The 14,011-nt window shown below is 52.4% G+C and overlaps 6 protein-coding genes across 6 annotated transcripts; 3 read left to right on the plus strand and 3 right to left on the minus strand.

Annotated features, from left to right (window-relative positions):
• Positions 1 to 465: 465 nt before the first annotated feature.
• P168DRAFT_345063 (uncharacterized protein) lies at positions 466 to 2,695 on the plus strand (the record flags this gene model as incomplete). Its single annotated transcript, XM_024841856.1, has 4 exons — positions 466 to 1,020; positions 1,086 to 1,281; positions 1,371 to 1,535; positions 1,756 to 2,695. 4 exons carry the CDS (start codon positions 466 to 468, stop codon positions 2,643 to 2,645), a joined length of 1,806 nt encoding a protein of 601 aa, XP_024692423.1. The 3' UTR covers positions 2,646 to 2,695.
• A 301-nt stretch (positions 2,696 to 2,996) lies between these two features.
• On the minus strand, positions 2,997 to 5,861 carry P168DRAFT_311367 (uncharacterized protein; the record flags this gene model as incomplete). Its single annotated transcript, XM_024839491.1, has 2 exons — positions 2,997 to 5,095; positions 5,772 to 5,861. 2 exons carry the CDS (start codon positions 5,859 to 5,861, stop codon positions 3,212 to 3,214), a joined length of 1,974 nt encoding a protein of 657 aa, XP_024692424.1. The 3' UTR covers positions 2,997 to 3,211.
• Positions 5,862 to 6,163: 302 nt separating this feature from the next.
• On the plus strand, positions 6,164 to 7,396 carry P168DRAFT_282543 (uncharacterized protein; the record flags this gene model as incomplete). Its single annotated transcript, XM_024835989.1, has 2 exons — positions 6,164 to 6,166; positions 6,269 to 7,396. 2 exons carry the CDS (start codon positions 6,164 to 6,166, stop codon positions 7,394 to 7,396), a joined length of 1,131 nt encoding a protein of 376 aa, XP_024692425.1.
• Positions 7,397 to 7,613: 217 nt separating this feature from the next.
• Positions 7,614 to 8,655, plus strand: P168DRAFT_270411 (SNARE domain protein; the record flags this gene model as incomplete). The annotated part of the gene is made up of 3 exons (XM_024835209.1): positions 7,614 to 7,748; positions 7,857 to 8,491; positions 8,579 to 8,655. The coding sequence occupies exons 1-3, from the start codon at positions 7,714 to 7,716 to the stop codon at positions 8,653 to 8,655; spliced, it is 747 nt and encodes a 248-aa protein (XP_024692426.1). The 5' UTR covers positions 7,614 to 7,713.
• Positions 8,585 to 10,200, minus strand: P168DRAFT_254576 (histone chaperone napB). Its single transcript, XM_024834416.1, has 2 exons — positions 9,846 to 10,200; positions 8,585 to 9,738 (listed from the first exon to the last, which is right to left on the minus strand). The coding sequence occupies exons 1-2, from the start codon at positions 9,961 to 9,963 to the stop codon at positions 8,831 to 8,833; spliced, it is 1,026 nt and encodes a 341-aa protein (XP_024692427.1). The 5' UTR covers positions 9,964 to 10,200; the 3' UTR covers positions 8,585 to 8,830.
• A 1,147-nt stretch (positions 10,201 to 11,347) lies between these two features.
• Positions 11,348 to 12,459, minus strand: P168DRAFT_237800 (NmrA family NAD(P)-binding protein; the record flags this gene model as incomplete). Its single annotated transcript, XM_024833574.1, has 2 exons — positions 11,348 to 11,762; positions 11,816 to 12,459. The coding sequence occupies 2 exons, from the start codon at positions 12,457 to 12,459 to the stop codon at positions 11,348 to 11,350; spliced, it is 1,059 nt and encodes a 352-aa protein (XP_024692428.1).
• Between the last annotated feature and the right edge of the window lie 1,552 nt (positions 12,460 to 14,011).

Consider the following 14,011-nt stretch of genomic DNA (forward strand, 5'->3'; position numbering starts at 1 on the left):
TCGGGTCACTTCAATGAAAGTTGTAATGCTTCAGTTGGTTACCAAGAGCGACCGACTCGCGACCCTTGAATCCAACCTGCAGTTGCTTATACCTTAGCATTGTCACTCACATGAGGGGTATCTGGCAGTCGCAACGAGATATAGCCTGTCACGAGCCAATACCTGAGAACCACGTATGCCTGACTAGTTGAACCCCGCCTATGGGTAAGCACGAACAACTGGGGCTCAAAGGAGTAAATATGATACTGGAAATCCGTATGCACGACGCAGCTGTCGGGGCAGCCGGCCCCAGAGGCCTGCCCTAATCGGTGTAAATCTCTCGCTTGATTAAAAGGCCATACAGCAAAAGCTGTATGGTTGGTGCGGCTGACGTTTGGAAGCATCCCCGCGTTCAGCCTGACATTAATACATCGTCAGCTTCGTCATGTTGAGCAAGCATAGCTTTGTCGCTACATGCAAACAGTCATGGCTAGCCATCGCATAACTCGACTCGGTCTCCAACCCCCGACTGTTGATTTCATCGACAATGAGCTTCCAGATTACCATCCCATCTTTGTCAACCCTCCAGCTCGCTACGACCCCACATCTGGGAAGTATATCCCAAATGACCAGATGCTCACGCCGCAGTCGGCGAGTATCAGTCGGACGGTCCGTTCATCTGTATCGCCGAAGAGCCATTGCGTTGCTCCAAGGCCAGCCTTGAATGACCCCCAAACATTTCAGTTTTGGAACGACGTCTTCCCTGAAGCCATGTATAGACTTCGGTCGGGAGATCGGGAGCCCAAAGGCCTAGTGGAAACTGCCTATAGCATCCGAGGTCAGAAACATTGGGAGGCCGTGTATGAGATACTTCGATCGGCGCGCGACAAATACGACCAGGGTGGATTGGTTCGAAGGGCGAGAAGAAAGGTTGCCGATCACATCGGTCCTGTCGCAGAGGCTACAAATATAGCCTCTCAAGTCGCGCCCGGCAGCACTTATTCTACTCCAGTTCTAGGGTCACTGAAGGTTCTCTTGGGTGTAAGAACAGGGCCCTGCGGGGGGTGACAGCAACATCTGATTCGCACGGCTGACTTCTTGCGTAGGCTGTCAAAACCGCTGCAAGCGTACGCAGCGAGGTCCTTGGGAGTCTGGAAAACCTCATTCCCACATTCTCAACCGCCGAGTTGTTCCTTGGAATATTTCGCAACGATGCTAACATTAGAGAAGCTTCCATACAGTTGACCATCAGTACACTTGTTGCGATCGAACGGGCGATTGTCTTCTTCATTCGGCATGAGGGTAAGTTTCCAGGTAGCCAGGGACCCACGTCGACACACACAGCAGCAGCTTGCCCCCTGGAAAAGGAGTGGCGATGCTAATGTGACTAGTTCGGAAAGCAGGCAATGCGATATTCCAGGGAGCGGATTACGAAAAGGGCTTGCTCGACAGCCTTCAGATGATCAACACCAAAGCCACGGGTCTGGCGGGAGAAGCACAAAAGTCCCACATATATCAGTCTCACCTGGGTAAACATATCACTGCCAACCACTATGGTGAGCGGCAACTGATCCTCTATTCAAGATAGCGTTGAGACACGTAGGTCCCAGCAAGAAACAGCAGACACTCTCAACTCGATCCATCACTTACTACTGGATCATGTGCGGCAAAAGAACGGTGAGCCACATCTCCCCTGACTGCATTACCTGGCCCTGCCAATTTTTGTGTTCTGATAATCCAGTTATAAAGAGCTGCAGGCTGCAGAGCAAAAAATAGCATTGCTGAAAGCCGAGAATGTCCGGCTTCGCAGCACCTCTCCATTCGAGCCAGCAAGTTGGGTTCCATCGACACAGACACAAACACCTATCACGAACGTCCACCTCAGCCAAGAGGCTTTGAGCAGAATTCTGAATGTCTCCGACTTTGACATCTCAGATATAGACTTTGTCATCGCCAAAAAGGGCCTTCTCCCTGCCAAACAACGAGCCCAGGTCGAACAAGCTGTCAACACGCAACACTTTCAGCAATGGATCGTGTCCCCGTTCTCAGCAAAGCTCCTAATCCACTGGGACTTCCAGCTGCCCGAGACAATCAGTGGCATCTCACCTCTGTCGAGCCTGTGCGTGTCTCTAGCGCAGGGACTCGGGGCTCACGACCAGTTCATGTGTGCGGTGTTTTTCTGCGGGCGGCATACTGACGCAACAGACGCTGGTGATTACATCGGAGGACGGGCAATGCTCACCAGCCTCATCCGGCAGCTGCTCCGACAATGCGAGTTCGACACTCGCTCATTATCCCAGCAGGTCCATGTGCCTTCTTTACAACAGGACAGGTTGGATGAGTTGATCACCCTATTAGTCTGCATCGTACGCCAGGTGCCGAAGTCGACTACTCTGTTTTTCATAATCGATGGTGTGTCTCTCTTCGAGCGCGAAGAGTTCCAAGACGGCGCTCTGGGGGTCCTCTCGACATTGTTGGGCCTCGTCCGCGATCCGGTCGTTTTCGCTACCCTCAAGGTACTCTTCACGAGCACACCTGGTACAGAGATAGTGAGGGCTGCGTTTGAACCGGATGATCTGGTTCTCGATATCAGTGGACTACCACAAAGCGAGTGGGAGCCAAGGGAAGAACGAATGATGAGGGAGCTAGAGGGGAGGTTCGATTGAAGCAGGTTAGGCTTAAGTTCTCTTGCGGATAGGGCGGGAGCGAGGCAGAGCCAGCTGTCCCACTCCGTCGTTTTCTCTTTTCCACACTATTCACTATAAACATTAGAGCTCGAATATTGATATCAATATGTTGTTGGATAATCTTGATGTTTGTGGATGGAGCGAACCTGACATATCTTTCTTACTTATAAAGTCAGTATTATTATTCTTATCGACTTGTTAGAAAATTCTTATAATAATTCAAGAATCGATAGCCAGAAAGGATAAGTCCCATGGTATGTGCAGTTATTGTACTACATCATAATCGTGAATAGATATTCTTGAAAAGCCACATCCCTCTTTCAACGCCATCCGTCTATTCTATAGATGTAGATATATGTGTATGTATATGTAAGTTTCGTCACTGCGTCATGTCGGTTCTCGTGGGATAGACCAGTGCGATCAAGCCATCCAAACCATTATGCTGGATCTAGGTAGACGATTACTGTGACTTGGTATCTTCTTGATGATATGCAATTAGGGGGGTTGGTCCAATAAGCGCAATCCGAAACCCTCATTAGAGGGAATCAGTGCTTGATGCCAATCACCGCCAGATTCCGCGGGCTTAGGCCGAAATCAAACACCGGCTCCACCCAGCAGTCCTTGACGGATTCATCTTCGCGCAAAAACTGCCAGCGATCGACCACGATCATCGCCTCAATCAAGGCAGCACTGAACGACATCAGGCACCAGGCCACGCTGAGGTTTTTCTTCCGAGCTTGGTATCGTTCCGCGTAGCCATTCAGCTCCTCATCGGTGATGTCGGCCATTCCGGCTTTGACCCTGTCGCCGTTGTTCGGGTTGCGGCTCAGCTTGTCGACGGCGGCGCGGACGTACGAGTTCCAGGATTCGAAGGCTTTCTTCGGTAGCGAGCCGATGATCAGCGGCGAGTCGGACTCGGCCCCGTAGAGGTCCTCCGTGCTGGTGGGCTTCGGCACGACTCCCCGGTCAACGAAGACGCGCTGCAGCAGGGACCGGTAGAAGTGGCGGGTGAAGAAGCCCTCGCACTCCTGTCGGGTCCAGTTCTGGGGCGCCTGCAGCGACATGGACCGCGCGGTAATGTTGATCTTGACACCCGTTCCGCTGTCGTGCTCGAAGTCTTCCATACGTTTCGACATGGGGAAGCCGTGGGGGTCGTAGGCCAGGGCGTCCTTGGTGAGCCGGGGGTGCATAGACCGCAGGACGGGCAGTTTGTAGGTGGCGGGGCCCAGCCGTTCCGTCACCAGGTTGTAGCAGCATCCGATCATGGCGATCGCCTTCACGGACGGGTTTAAGACCAGGGAACGGACTCCATGGTGGAGTAGGTTCCCGCAGGAATGCAAGGAGATGACCATGACCCGGGGGTCCACCGGTTGCGCGACGCTTTGCGCGACGCTTTGCGACGTCTCGCCCTCCGCGGTCGGTGACTGCACGACGTGCTGAATGATGGGCTCTAGATAGCCGTCCTTGATATCATGCTCAATGTAGTCCATCACTCCTTCATGTTTCGGCTCTTCTGGTTCGACGGCGCGCTGTTTCTTCTTTGGTCTTGGCGGTGCCTTGGCCGCCGGATGGAAACCAATCTCGTCGGGATCCAAGCTGATGTCCCGGAACACGTTGAACATGGCGACTTCGGAATCTCCGTCCGATGGGGTCTCTTCCGTCTCGGGCTCCGGAGACGTCTCGGCCGCCTCGGCCGCTGCGCGCCGCCGGCATTTGCGGCAGTCCGGACAGTTCTCCTTGGCGTTGTACATCCTGACTTCCTTCTTCTCCTCGATCAGCTTCGCCTGGGCATCATACCCCTTGGCCCCCCGGATGAACTGATGTTTCCGTTCGATGGCGACGATATGCCGGTTGTAGGGATGGCAGGCGAGGGTGCGTCCCAGGTAGCTCTGTCCGGACCCAAAATCCACCACGTGGGTGATCTCGTCCCCGCGCCGTTGGGCGACCGTCGCACAGAGCTCATCGACGTATCGGGAGAAATGCGCTACCTCGTGGTATTTCTTGACGTTCATGCCCACGGCGATCTTTTTCGGAATGGAAGGTTTGCCGGTATGTAGCGGGGTGAAATCCCTCCGCAAGCTCAACCGTCGAATGGTGTGCACGTACTCGAGGAAATCAGCTGGAGGGAGTGCAGCGCCGCGCCAACCTTGTCCGTCCTGATCCGCATCCGACCGACTTTGCGCTAAGAGCGGTTCCAGGTCCTCCCACAACAGCAGGTGCAGGATGTCGTGGACGTCGTGCAGATCAAAGAATGCGCGCCATGACTCCGGCAGCAAGGTCGTGTAGATATCGGGCTCTCGGATCATAAAGTCCATCAAATGGACGCCCCCGCACAGGTGTCTAAACAGGGCGGAGGACGTCGCAAAGGACAGGAGGGCGTCGACATAGGCATCGGGATCCGTCCACTCCTCGGAGAGTGGGAGGGCGGACTGTTGTGACATGCGTGGTAGGATTAAAAAGAAATCATTCAATCAAGGAGGTCTAAAACAGGGAAAGAATTGATGATGAACGAATGGAAGAAGTGAGAGATGGCGAGATGAGAAGGAATGCGGGGCGGAGAGATCGCCTTTTTTTTTTTTTTTTTTTTTTTTTTTTCCCATACTAATTCACCCTACTAAAAAAGGCTAGAGCCCTCTTCAGCCAAGACGGGGAACCGTGTGGAGAAAGAGGGGGAAATCATCGTCCTCCACGTAACAACTCCTTCATGTCTCTTCTTCTCTTGGATCAATTCGACCACTAAGATCCTGTCGATATCACGGATGGGGCGGATGATCTGAAACTACCGTCTAATATGCTACTAATCTTAAGCTACACCAGTTCCGACACATCATCGCGGGGTGAATGGATCGAATAAACGGTTGATCCTATCTAAATAGTCCCCGTATAGCGTCGTTCGGGTCTCCAGTGAAACGGTCACGCGTTCGACTTCTCCTTTTTTGCTTTTTGAATCATGATTCTCTTGATAATACCGATTATGTTTTCGGATTCTTATCATTCAGGATCTCCTTTCGTCGACCGGTCGTGGAGACTGATAAACCGGCTGTGATCCGACCATATTCGCCCAGCCTCAGCCCGATGACCCAAGTGTCAGACAGATCACATCACCTTGTTGGTTAGCCGCCTGTTCAACGTGCCTGGAACACTCGTTGCTAGTCCACCACCCAACCATATCCTTTGAACAAAGACATCGGTCATCGCGGAAGAAACGCAGTCCGAGCGGTCCAGTCGTCTGGCAACCGCGCTTCCATCGCTAGGGATAGCTGGATGCGCCGCTGTTTCCGGGGTCAGCCCTCTCAGCGACTACCCGTCAACACGTCACACCGTCTGCCCTGGTTTAATTCCTTGGTGGCGATCGCTTTCTTCCGACAGTACGGAGTAGACGGGAAGGAGATCTTTGCAGAGTATTCTTAAATGGACCATGACACGGGTGGTTGGCAGAACACAGCGGAACGGTTCTTGAATTTGTGTAGGTAGGCTGTACTGATTAGGCTGTCGTCATGGTAAGTTATTTATATCTTATTTATCTTTCTTTCGTCCTTCTACGAGTAATATATTGTTCCTCGTTGTCATTGGTATTCTGTTAAACCCTGCTAACTAGTCAGCAAATACTACCCTCCGAATCCCAACCAAAGGCCTTGCCCTTTGGCTTCGTGGCCGATGTACTCTTCCAGATCATTATCCATGGTGGTATAGGCACAGTTCTCAAGCTCCGTCTTTTGAACACGGCCACGCACAACACCATCAAACTGCTGGAACCGCATATCTGCCGATGGTTCATGCGCGTCCATAAAACCCAGGGCTTCGACCCCCTCCTCACGTTGGATCCGTTTACGGGCGCCCAGAATGCCGTCGCCGTGCACACGCTCCCCCGATTGATCTACCGTCAAGGGATTGCCGAGCGACTGGCCCGCCAGATTGTCCCCGCCGTGTGGGGTCCCTTCTCCGACGACGGCAGCTCCGAGATGGACTTCAGCGCAGAGCTACGACTCGCCGAGCGTCTCGAGCGCGGCATCTACGTGCAGTTCCACATGGCCGACATCGCGCGGGAGCGCCGAAAACCATCTGCGGCGGTGATCACCGGCCGTCTCATGATCCTCACCCAGTTACTCGACGAGTACCACGAGCTCCCGCCGAACAAGCGGCACGCGTGGCGATTCGACGAGCACATCGGGCACGTATACACCGTGCTACGGTGGGGCTACGGGGAGGCAGACATCGGCCAACGGCGACTACAACTCCGCAGCTACCTGGACGAACAGACGGAGATCGACTTCCACACAACACTGCGCATGCTGCGGGAGCTCATGGAGCGCATGCTGCTGCGACACGGGCCCAAAGCCTGGCACCGCGACGCCAAGAACGAGAACAGCGTGATCTCATGGTTCCTGCTGAAGCAGTCGCCGCGGTCACTGGCCAAGCTCTTCCTCGGCCCGCAGGACAAGTGCTGCAGTCTGGACGCGAAAGCGACGGACCAGGAATTGCGCCGGTGCTACTTTTCCGACCCGCTAGACCACTATTGGCGGGCGTGGACGAACGTGCCGGACCTGGGGTGCCACGACTGCGACTGCAAGCGACGGGCGCGCAGCTGGAGCGTCAAGCCGGCGTTGGTTGATGCCCGGGGACGGGAGTTCAACCGAGAGGCGGAGCAGTATCTCCGCGAGATGTGGAGCGAGCGACATGTAGGGCTGCATCGGGCGTTTACCATGGGATATTTCAACACGGTATTATAATGGGGATATGATATTAATTTATCGGCCGGAATACTCTAATTAATTATTCAACTATCTCATATTAACACTCGTACTGGTAGTCATGGCGAAGGGTATTAATTTACTATCAGACGGAGTGATACTAAAGATAGCGTGACCGCCAAGCTCACCGCCCGCCGAGACTCTCGACTCGCCAGCATAGCATCAACTGAGGTATCTACAGATACAACCACACAGATTTCAATTCAGATCACAACTGCACCATCATATTTCTTCTCATCCAACTTATTAGACTACTTCATACAATCAACACGAACCATAGAACCAGACTCAAAACCATGGAGCCCGCAGACCCCTTCCTCCAAGTCCAAGCGTAAGCCCCTATACCACCAACCCAACCCGACCACCAAACCAATAACCATACATATCTACATACACAAATACACATATATAAAGACCAATACTAATCCCAGAAAAATAGAGACGTCCTCACAACCCTCCAAACCTCCCGCCCGCTCTTCTCCTCCTACCTCCGCATCCGCTCGCTCGCCAAATCACCCACGAACCCCGAACTCCAACAATCGCGCTCGGAACTCGAAACCAACCTCACCGACCTCTCCGCCGACCTCGACGACCTAATCGAGAGCGTCCGCGCCGTCGAGCAAGACCCCTACCGCTACGGCCTCGAGCTTGAAGAAGTCTCCCGCCGACGCCAACTCGTCAACGATGTCGGCGCGGAAGTCGAGAACATGCGGCTGGAGCTGCAGCGGGCTGTGTCGACCGCGGACCACCAGCACAATGCGGGACTGCCGAACCCGGCGGATTTTGCGGACGATAGTGAGGGGGAGGAGGAGGGGTTAGGTGGAGGGGGAAGGGGGGATCATTATGCGGCGATGGAGCAGCAGAGACAGGTGGAGCTGATGCATGAGCAGGATGAGCAGCTGGATGGGGTGTTTCGGACGGTGGGGAATCTGAGGGATCAGGCGAATGATATGGGGAGGGAGTTGGAGGAGCAGGCTGTTATGATTGGGGAGGTGGATACGTTGGCTGAACGGGTTGGGGGGAAACTGCAGGGGGGGATGGCGAGGTTGAAGCATATTGTGCGGAAGAATGAGGGTGCGTATTTCCTTTCCCTTTCCCTTTTCTCTTTCTTATGCCCCTCCCATTCTACTAAGGAAAGAAAGGAAGATACTGACTACACAGATTCATATTCGTCATTCTGCATTGCGCTTCTCATTTTCGTTTTGGTACTATTATTAATTCTGGTGATCGCGTTGTGAGCGCACCGGTAGATACATCATAAAAAAGGTGGCTTAAACCTTGGTCTTTTTGCGGGGACGGGACTCCTCGTCCTCGGCCTCCTCGTCATCATCATCCTCGTCGTCATCCAAGCCTTCCAGCTCATCCTCGTCGAACTCAAGGTCCTCGGGCTCGTCGAACGATTGGACTATTCAGTCAGCACGACTCGCAGCATCCGTGGCCAAAGTGAGAAAACCCACCATAGTACTTCAGAGCGTTGGGCCACAGGTCCTCGGCGAGCGCGACGGCGAGCTCCTCCCCGTCGGGGAAGATCTCCAGCGCCTCGACCTCGTCGTCCTCCTCGTCCTCCTCATCATCCTCCTCAGCCTCCTCATCATCGCCGTCCACCTTCTCGCCCTTCAGCATCTTCTGGTAGCGCTCCTCATCCTCCTTAGTCGCCTTGGCGGACTCCTCAGCAGAGACGTCCCGACCACGGTACCCGAAGAACGAGAAGAAGCTGGTGCCAGCGGGCGACGGGCCGACAGGGAAATCCTCCTCATCATCATCGCCCTCACCCTCCTCATCCAGCTTCGCCGCCTCAGCCTCCACCTCCTCAATCTTGCTCACGAGCTTCTTAAACTCAGGCAGCTGCTTCCTCTCGCCACCCTTCTTCTCCGCCTCAGCCAGATCACAAGCGGCATCCAACAGTCCCTTGGTCAGATCGCGGTCCGCCTTCCAGTGCACACGCACGGGCTCCGAAACCAGACCCTCCCAAACAATGGTATTGCCCTTCTGCGTCTTCGTCACACGCTTGCGCCAGTAGAACTCCTTGACCAGCTTCTCATCGGTGAAGAACGGGTTCTCCTCGCCGGTGCGGAACTCAAACACAAAGCGAATGCTGCGCGGCTCGCCCTGCCCGGCCTCATCAACCTCAAACCGCTCCACGGAGACGTTCTTCAGCGCGGTGCCCAGCGCAGCGGCGTCCGCGGTCGTGATGTACTCGTCGATCTCGGCGGGGGCGTGCGAGAACACGCGCATCCAGAAGTTCTCCTGCACCTCGGGGGTGGTGATGACCTTGTTGCGCTCTTCGTAGATGGGGCGGAAGAGGGGGATGGAGTGTTTTACTTTATCTTAGCATTAGCAGGTGTGATAATAATAGAGCAGTTAAATCATCCACAGAGTATAGCTCAATTGAAGGACAAGCTTGGGAGGAGAGGAAAGAAAGACAAACATTGTTCAACCTCCGCACGCAGAAACTGCTGCTCCAGCAAAGCAATCTTCTTGGCCGCGGCCTTGGGGATATCGGGCACTTCGACGCGCTCGGCGAGGGATTTTTGTTCGTCGGCCATTATGACTGTAGATAGGTAGATAGATACCTAGTATATGGTAATATGTAGGTAGGGAGAAGGTGTGTAGTAGGTGGGTAAGTCAATTAACAGAGAGTGAAGAAAGAAGTAAAGAGACGAGGAGAAGAGGAGAAGAATAGTTAAGTAGTCAAGAGAATGAAAAATCAAACCGACAGAGACGGCAGAAAAAAAAATTATTTTATTCTTTGATTTAATTAGCTAGTTACGGCGGAGAGAAGCTTGCTTAATCAGGTACGGATACAGTTTAGTTAGGTAGGTAGGTTGGTAGAGGGGGAAACAGACTGAAAATTCTAGAGGTGACGGTGTTGATCACCTACCAAGGTTAGGAGTGGATGTGGATGTGGATGTTCACTGGATGTTATGACGGGATGAATGGGCGGGAAGAAGAGATTTATTTCTCTTACTCTTTACTGCTATTTTACTACTATTTCCATCCTCCTACTATGTAGAAAGAGAGAGAGAGGCTTGGTTAGTAGTGCTATAAGTATATGCGACTGTCAATCACAATGTTACTTTCCGTCCGAGGCCTGAGTCCTGAGGCTACTGCTGTATAAGTGGAGTAGTCAGCATGACGTGTGTATAACCTGTATAACCTGTATAACTGTTATTGCTCTAGTATGATTGAGTCAGCTTTGTGTGCATATCTTTCTCTTTTTCTCCCCACTTCCTATCCTCCTATCCTGTTGTATACGAAGTATTCGTCCTGTATTGAAGCGATATCATATATCACTAATTATATGATATACTAGATACCAGTTTATATATCAAGAGCGATTGATCATATCAATACTATCTCAGGTACTCCAAGGTCACCAGGGAGTACTCTGAGCCAATATATATATAACCAACCCATCCGATAACTACACAAGGCAGTACATTTCAAAAGAATGATAAAAGTAAAAATCAATTCAAACAGCCGCCGGTGCATTCCACACCCGTGGGGAATAATAATAATACTAATACTAATACTAACTAAGAAAGTACTCAGACCTGGCACATCCTGAAGACGATAAGTAGATAGATAAAACATCGCATAGAATCAACCAATCAAACAAGGCTAGTCCCCTTAGGACTGACGTGAGATAGATAAGAAAGAAAGAACTTTTGGTGTGGCTGGGTTGGGTTGGGTTTTGCCCCTGTCATCATATCCATGCTTCAATCGTGACCTGCTTTGATCCATGCTGCCGTATACAGAGTGTAGTATAGGCATGCATGGAGGTAGAGAGAGCAGTTGAATTTCCCCCCTCTTTTCTTTTCGCTTTTCGCAATTCCCCTCATTTTTGCAACTCAAACCACAAGTAGAAAGACCATTCGCCAGCAATGCATTAAACCCGGTTCAACACCAGATCATATCATAAAGGAAAGCCTACAACATCCAATCCAACCCGTTGGCCTCCTCCTCCACAGGAAACACCTCCCGCGCATACTCCTCCATATCGCGCCAACCCTGCCACAGATGGCGCGCTTCGTCGGTAACGCGCAGTGAGATCACCCCGCCAGGCCCTTGCATCATCCCGGCTCCGGCGCCCTTGCCATTGGCGGGCCCCAGACCCTTGGGCGACCCCGCTGCCGGCCGGGAGAACTCGGGCTGCGGGAAGTAGGGCGCGTTGCAGCGCCCGAATACCTCCTCTAGCGCTTCTAGCTGCTCCCGGTAGCCGGTGGGGATGTTCACTTTGACTTCGATCTTGGGCACGTGGAGGTACCGGCAGGGGCGGTTGAGGGCGCGGGAGAAGGCTGCGCAGACTTGGTTGGGGGTGAGGGTTTCGAATGTGAGGGCGATTCTATTTTTATTTAGTTTTACGAGAGAGAAAGGGGAAAAGAGGAGGAGACTAACCGATGACCGTGCCAGATTTGCGGCCCGTCTTTGAAAATCTGTAATAGGGTCGGTCCGACGTCGTGCTCGGCGTCGAGCCACGGCAGCGGGGTTTCCGGGTCAAACGGAGCGTGCCATTCGAAACTGCCGTCCTCCAGCAGTTCCATCTGGAACAGGGGGTAGGGTAGACTGGTAAAGTTGTTGTTGTAGATCCCCGCGTAGACAAAAGTAGCAGGCAGACCCAGCTGACGGATATAATTCTCGACGGTGAACTTGGGCGCCCAGAGCGGCACCGGGGGCCAGGGGCCATAAACGGAGTGATCGGGCATGCTGCTGTAGATGTAGTGCTGGATGGAGCCGGCGCGCTTCGCGGCGTCGGCGAGGGCGCATCCGATAGCGATCTCGTCACCGGCCTGGGAGGTCGTGTTGATGAAGGCCAGGTTGGCGCCGTCGAAGAGGGCATCCATCATGGCGACATTGCCCAGCAGCGGACCCTGGAAGAGGGTGACATTGGGGAGGGTTTCGAGCTCCTCGGCGATGATGCCCTTGAGGGAGTGGATCTGAGCGCGCACGTTGTGACCGACGGCGGAGGCGACGCGGATGAGCGAGGCGGCCTGGCGGCCGGTCGCGTTCACGACGGCGATGGTCTTGCGTTGTTGGGTCATCCGGGGTGATTTTCGCAAACCGGTCGAATGCGGGCACGAGAGGAGCCCTCCGCGGTTAAGAGAGGGGGAGCCAGGGTGCGGGGTAGACGAGGTGACGGCGACCAGAGGAGGAAGGCAGCTGACTAGGACGCAGGGCTGATGGAGTTGACCATTAATCCAGGATTGTTTAGATGTACCCGACTAGGTTGGGGAAAGGGGAGACGGGCGTGTCGGAAGGGGTGTGAATTCCCGGTGTTGACGGAGCGGGCCAGAGATTGAAATCGATAGTGGGGTTCGAAACGAAAGGAAGGGTAGGTAATTGAGATGGGTATATGTAGGTCGGCAGAAGGCGGACGGTTTGCGAATGCCGTAATCGGACAAAGCGATGGTGTAATGAGGTCTGTCTAGGGAGGGGGAAGGAAAGTGAGTAAGGGAAGGGAGAGAGAAAGATCCAGAGGTGGAAGTTGATGTTGATGATGGCGGAGGATGGAGATTCACGGGGTCACTCACCCACAATGGAGGGGCTAGGTTGATTTTTCTGCTTCGTTCCCCCTCCTCTTTTTCTGTTTTATTTTTAAGCCTTTTTTAGTCTTTTTTTAAGACTTTTTTAAGTGTTGTTTTCTAGTGGTATTGAAGGTTGGAGGTTGGGCTCCAAGAGAGAAATGTTTGTGTGGTTCAAGACTGATTTGGATTAGTTTGTGGATGACTGGAATGTCAGTATTCCATATAATAAATAATCTCAAATAGAAATAATAGAAGGATTAAATCAATCAAAAGAATGGAAGAATAATCAGTCTCGACTTCAAGTCTGAAAATCGATGCGGGAATTTCTTTTCCCTGAAGTAATAGAAAGAAAAGATGGAAAAAATGCAATCCAATGGAAACTCCCGGCGTGGATCAGATCAGTCTGTCCTGGTCTGGTTCCGAGATTCGCTCTACAATCTTTACAATCATACAATGTCATACAATCTGAATCAGTCAGTCTTCTAAGAATGACTGCCATATACAGCAGACAGGATTATGCTCCTCTACTAAAGAACATTGAAGTGAATACTTGATACTAGGAGTGTCAGGAGGAGAACGAATCCGATACCGTCCCCCATCCCAAGCCATTAAGTAATGATGGATTGGGATCGTCTGGGGTTGCCTTTGATGGAACTTTTCTTAGTCGTGAGTTATGTTTTGATTTCTCACACCGTATTGCAATAATGCCGTCAATACATCCGGAGTCTCCCGACTGGATTGTCTGATGATTCTATCCGTATATGATTTGATTGATATTGATATTGACCTATATTCTCCGGGTTGAATGATATTGATGGATGCTCTTGACAGTCTGACTATATTCTCATTCTATGTATCTGTCCATTCCATTCTCCATTCCATTCTATTGAATGATCCATTCCATCCCACTATCCTGACCCATGATCCATCCTGATCCATCCAGACTGTTTCCATAACGGTCTGGCCACTGACCGTCTTTCCTTTACGTAACTCCTCTGCACGACTCCATTTCCCCTCCTCTCTCTTCCACTCTTCCTCTCCTTCTTTCTCCCTCTTTTCTCTCTTTCAT

This window comes from Aspergillus campestris, assembly GCF_002847485.1.
Source record: "Aspergillus campestris IBT 28561 chromosome Unknown P168scaffold_7, whole genome shotgun sequence".
Classification (NCBI taxonomy): Eukaryota; Fungi; Ascomycota; class Eurotiomycetes; order Eurotiales; family Aspergillaceae; genus Aspergillus; species Aspergillus campestris.

Coding starts and splice junctions, on each gene's coding strand:
- P168DRAFT_254576 (XM_024834416.1), bottom strand. CDS start 9,963: ATGGCCGACGAACAAAAATCCCTCGCCGAGCGCGTCGAAGTGCCCGAT. Junction 9,739..9,845: donor GCGTGCGGAGGTTGAACAAT/GTTTGTCTTTCT, acceptor GCTAAGATAAAG/TAAAACACTCCATCCCCCTC.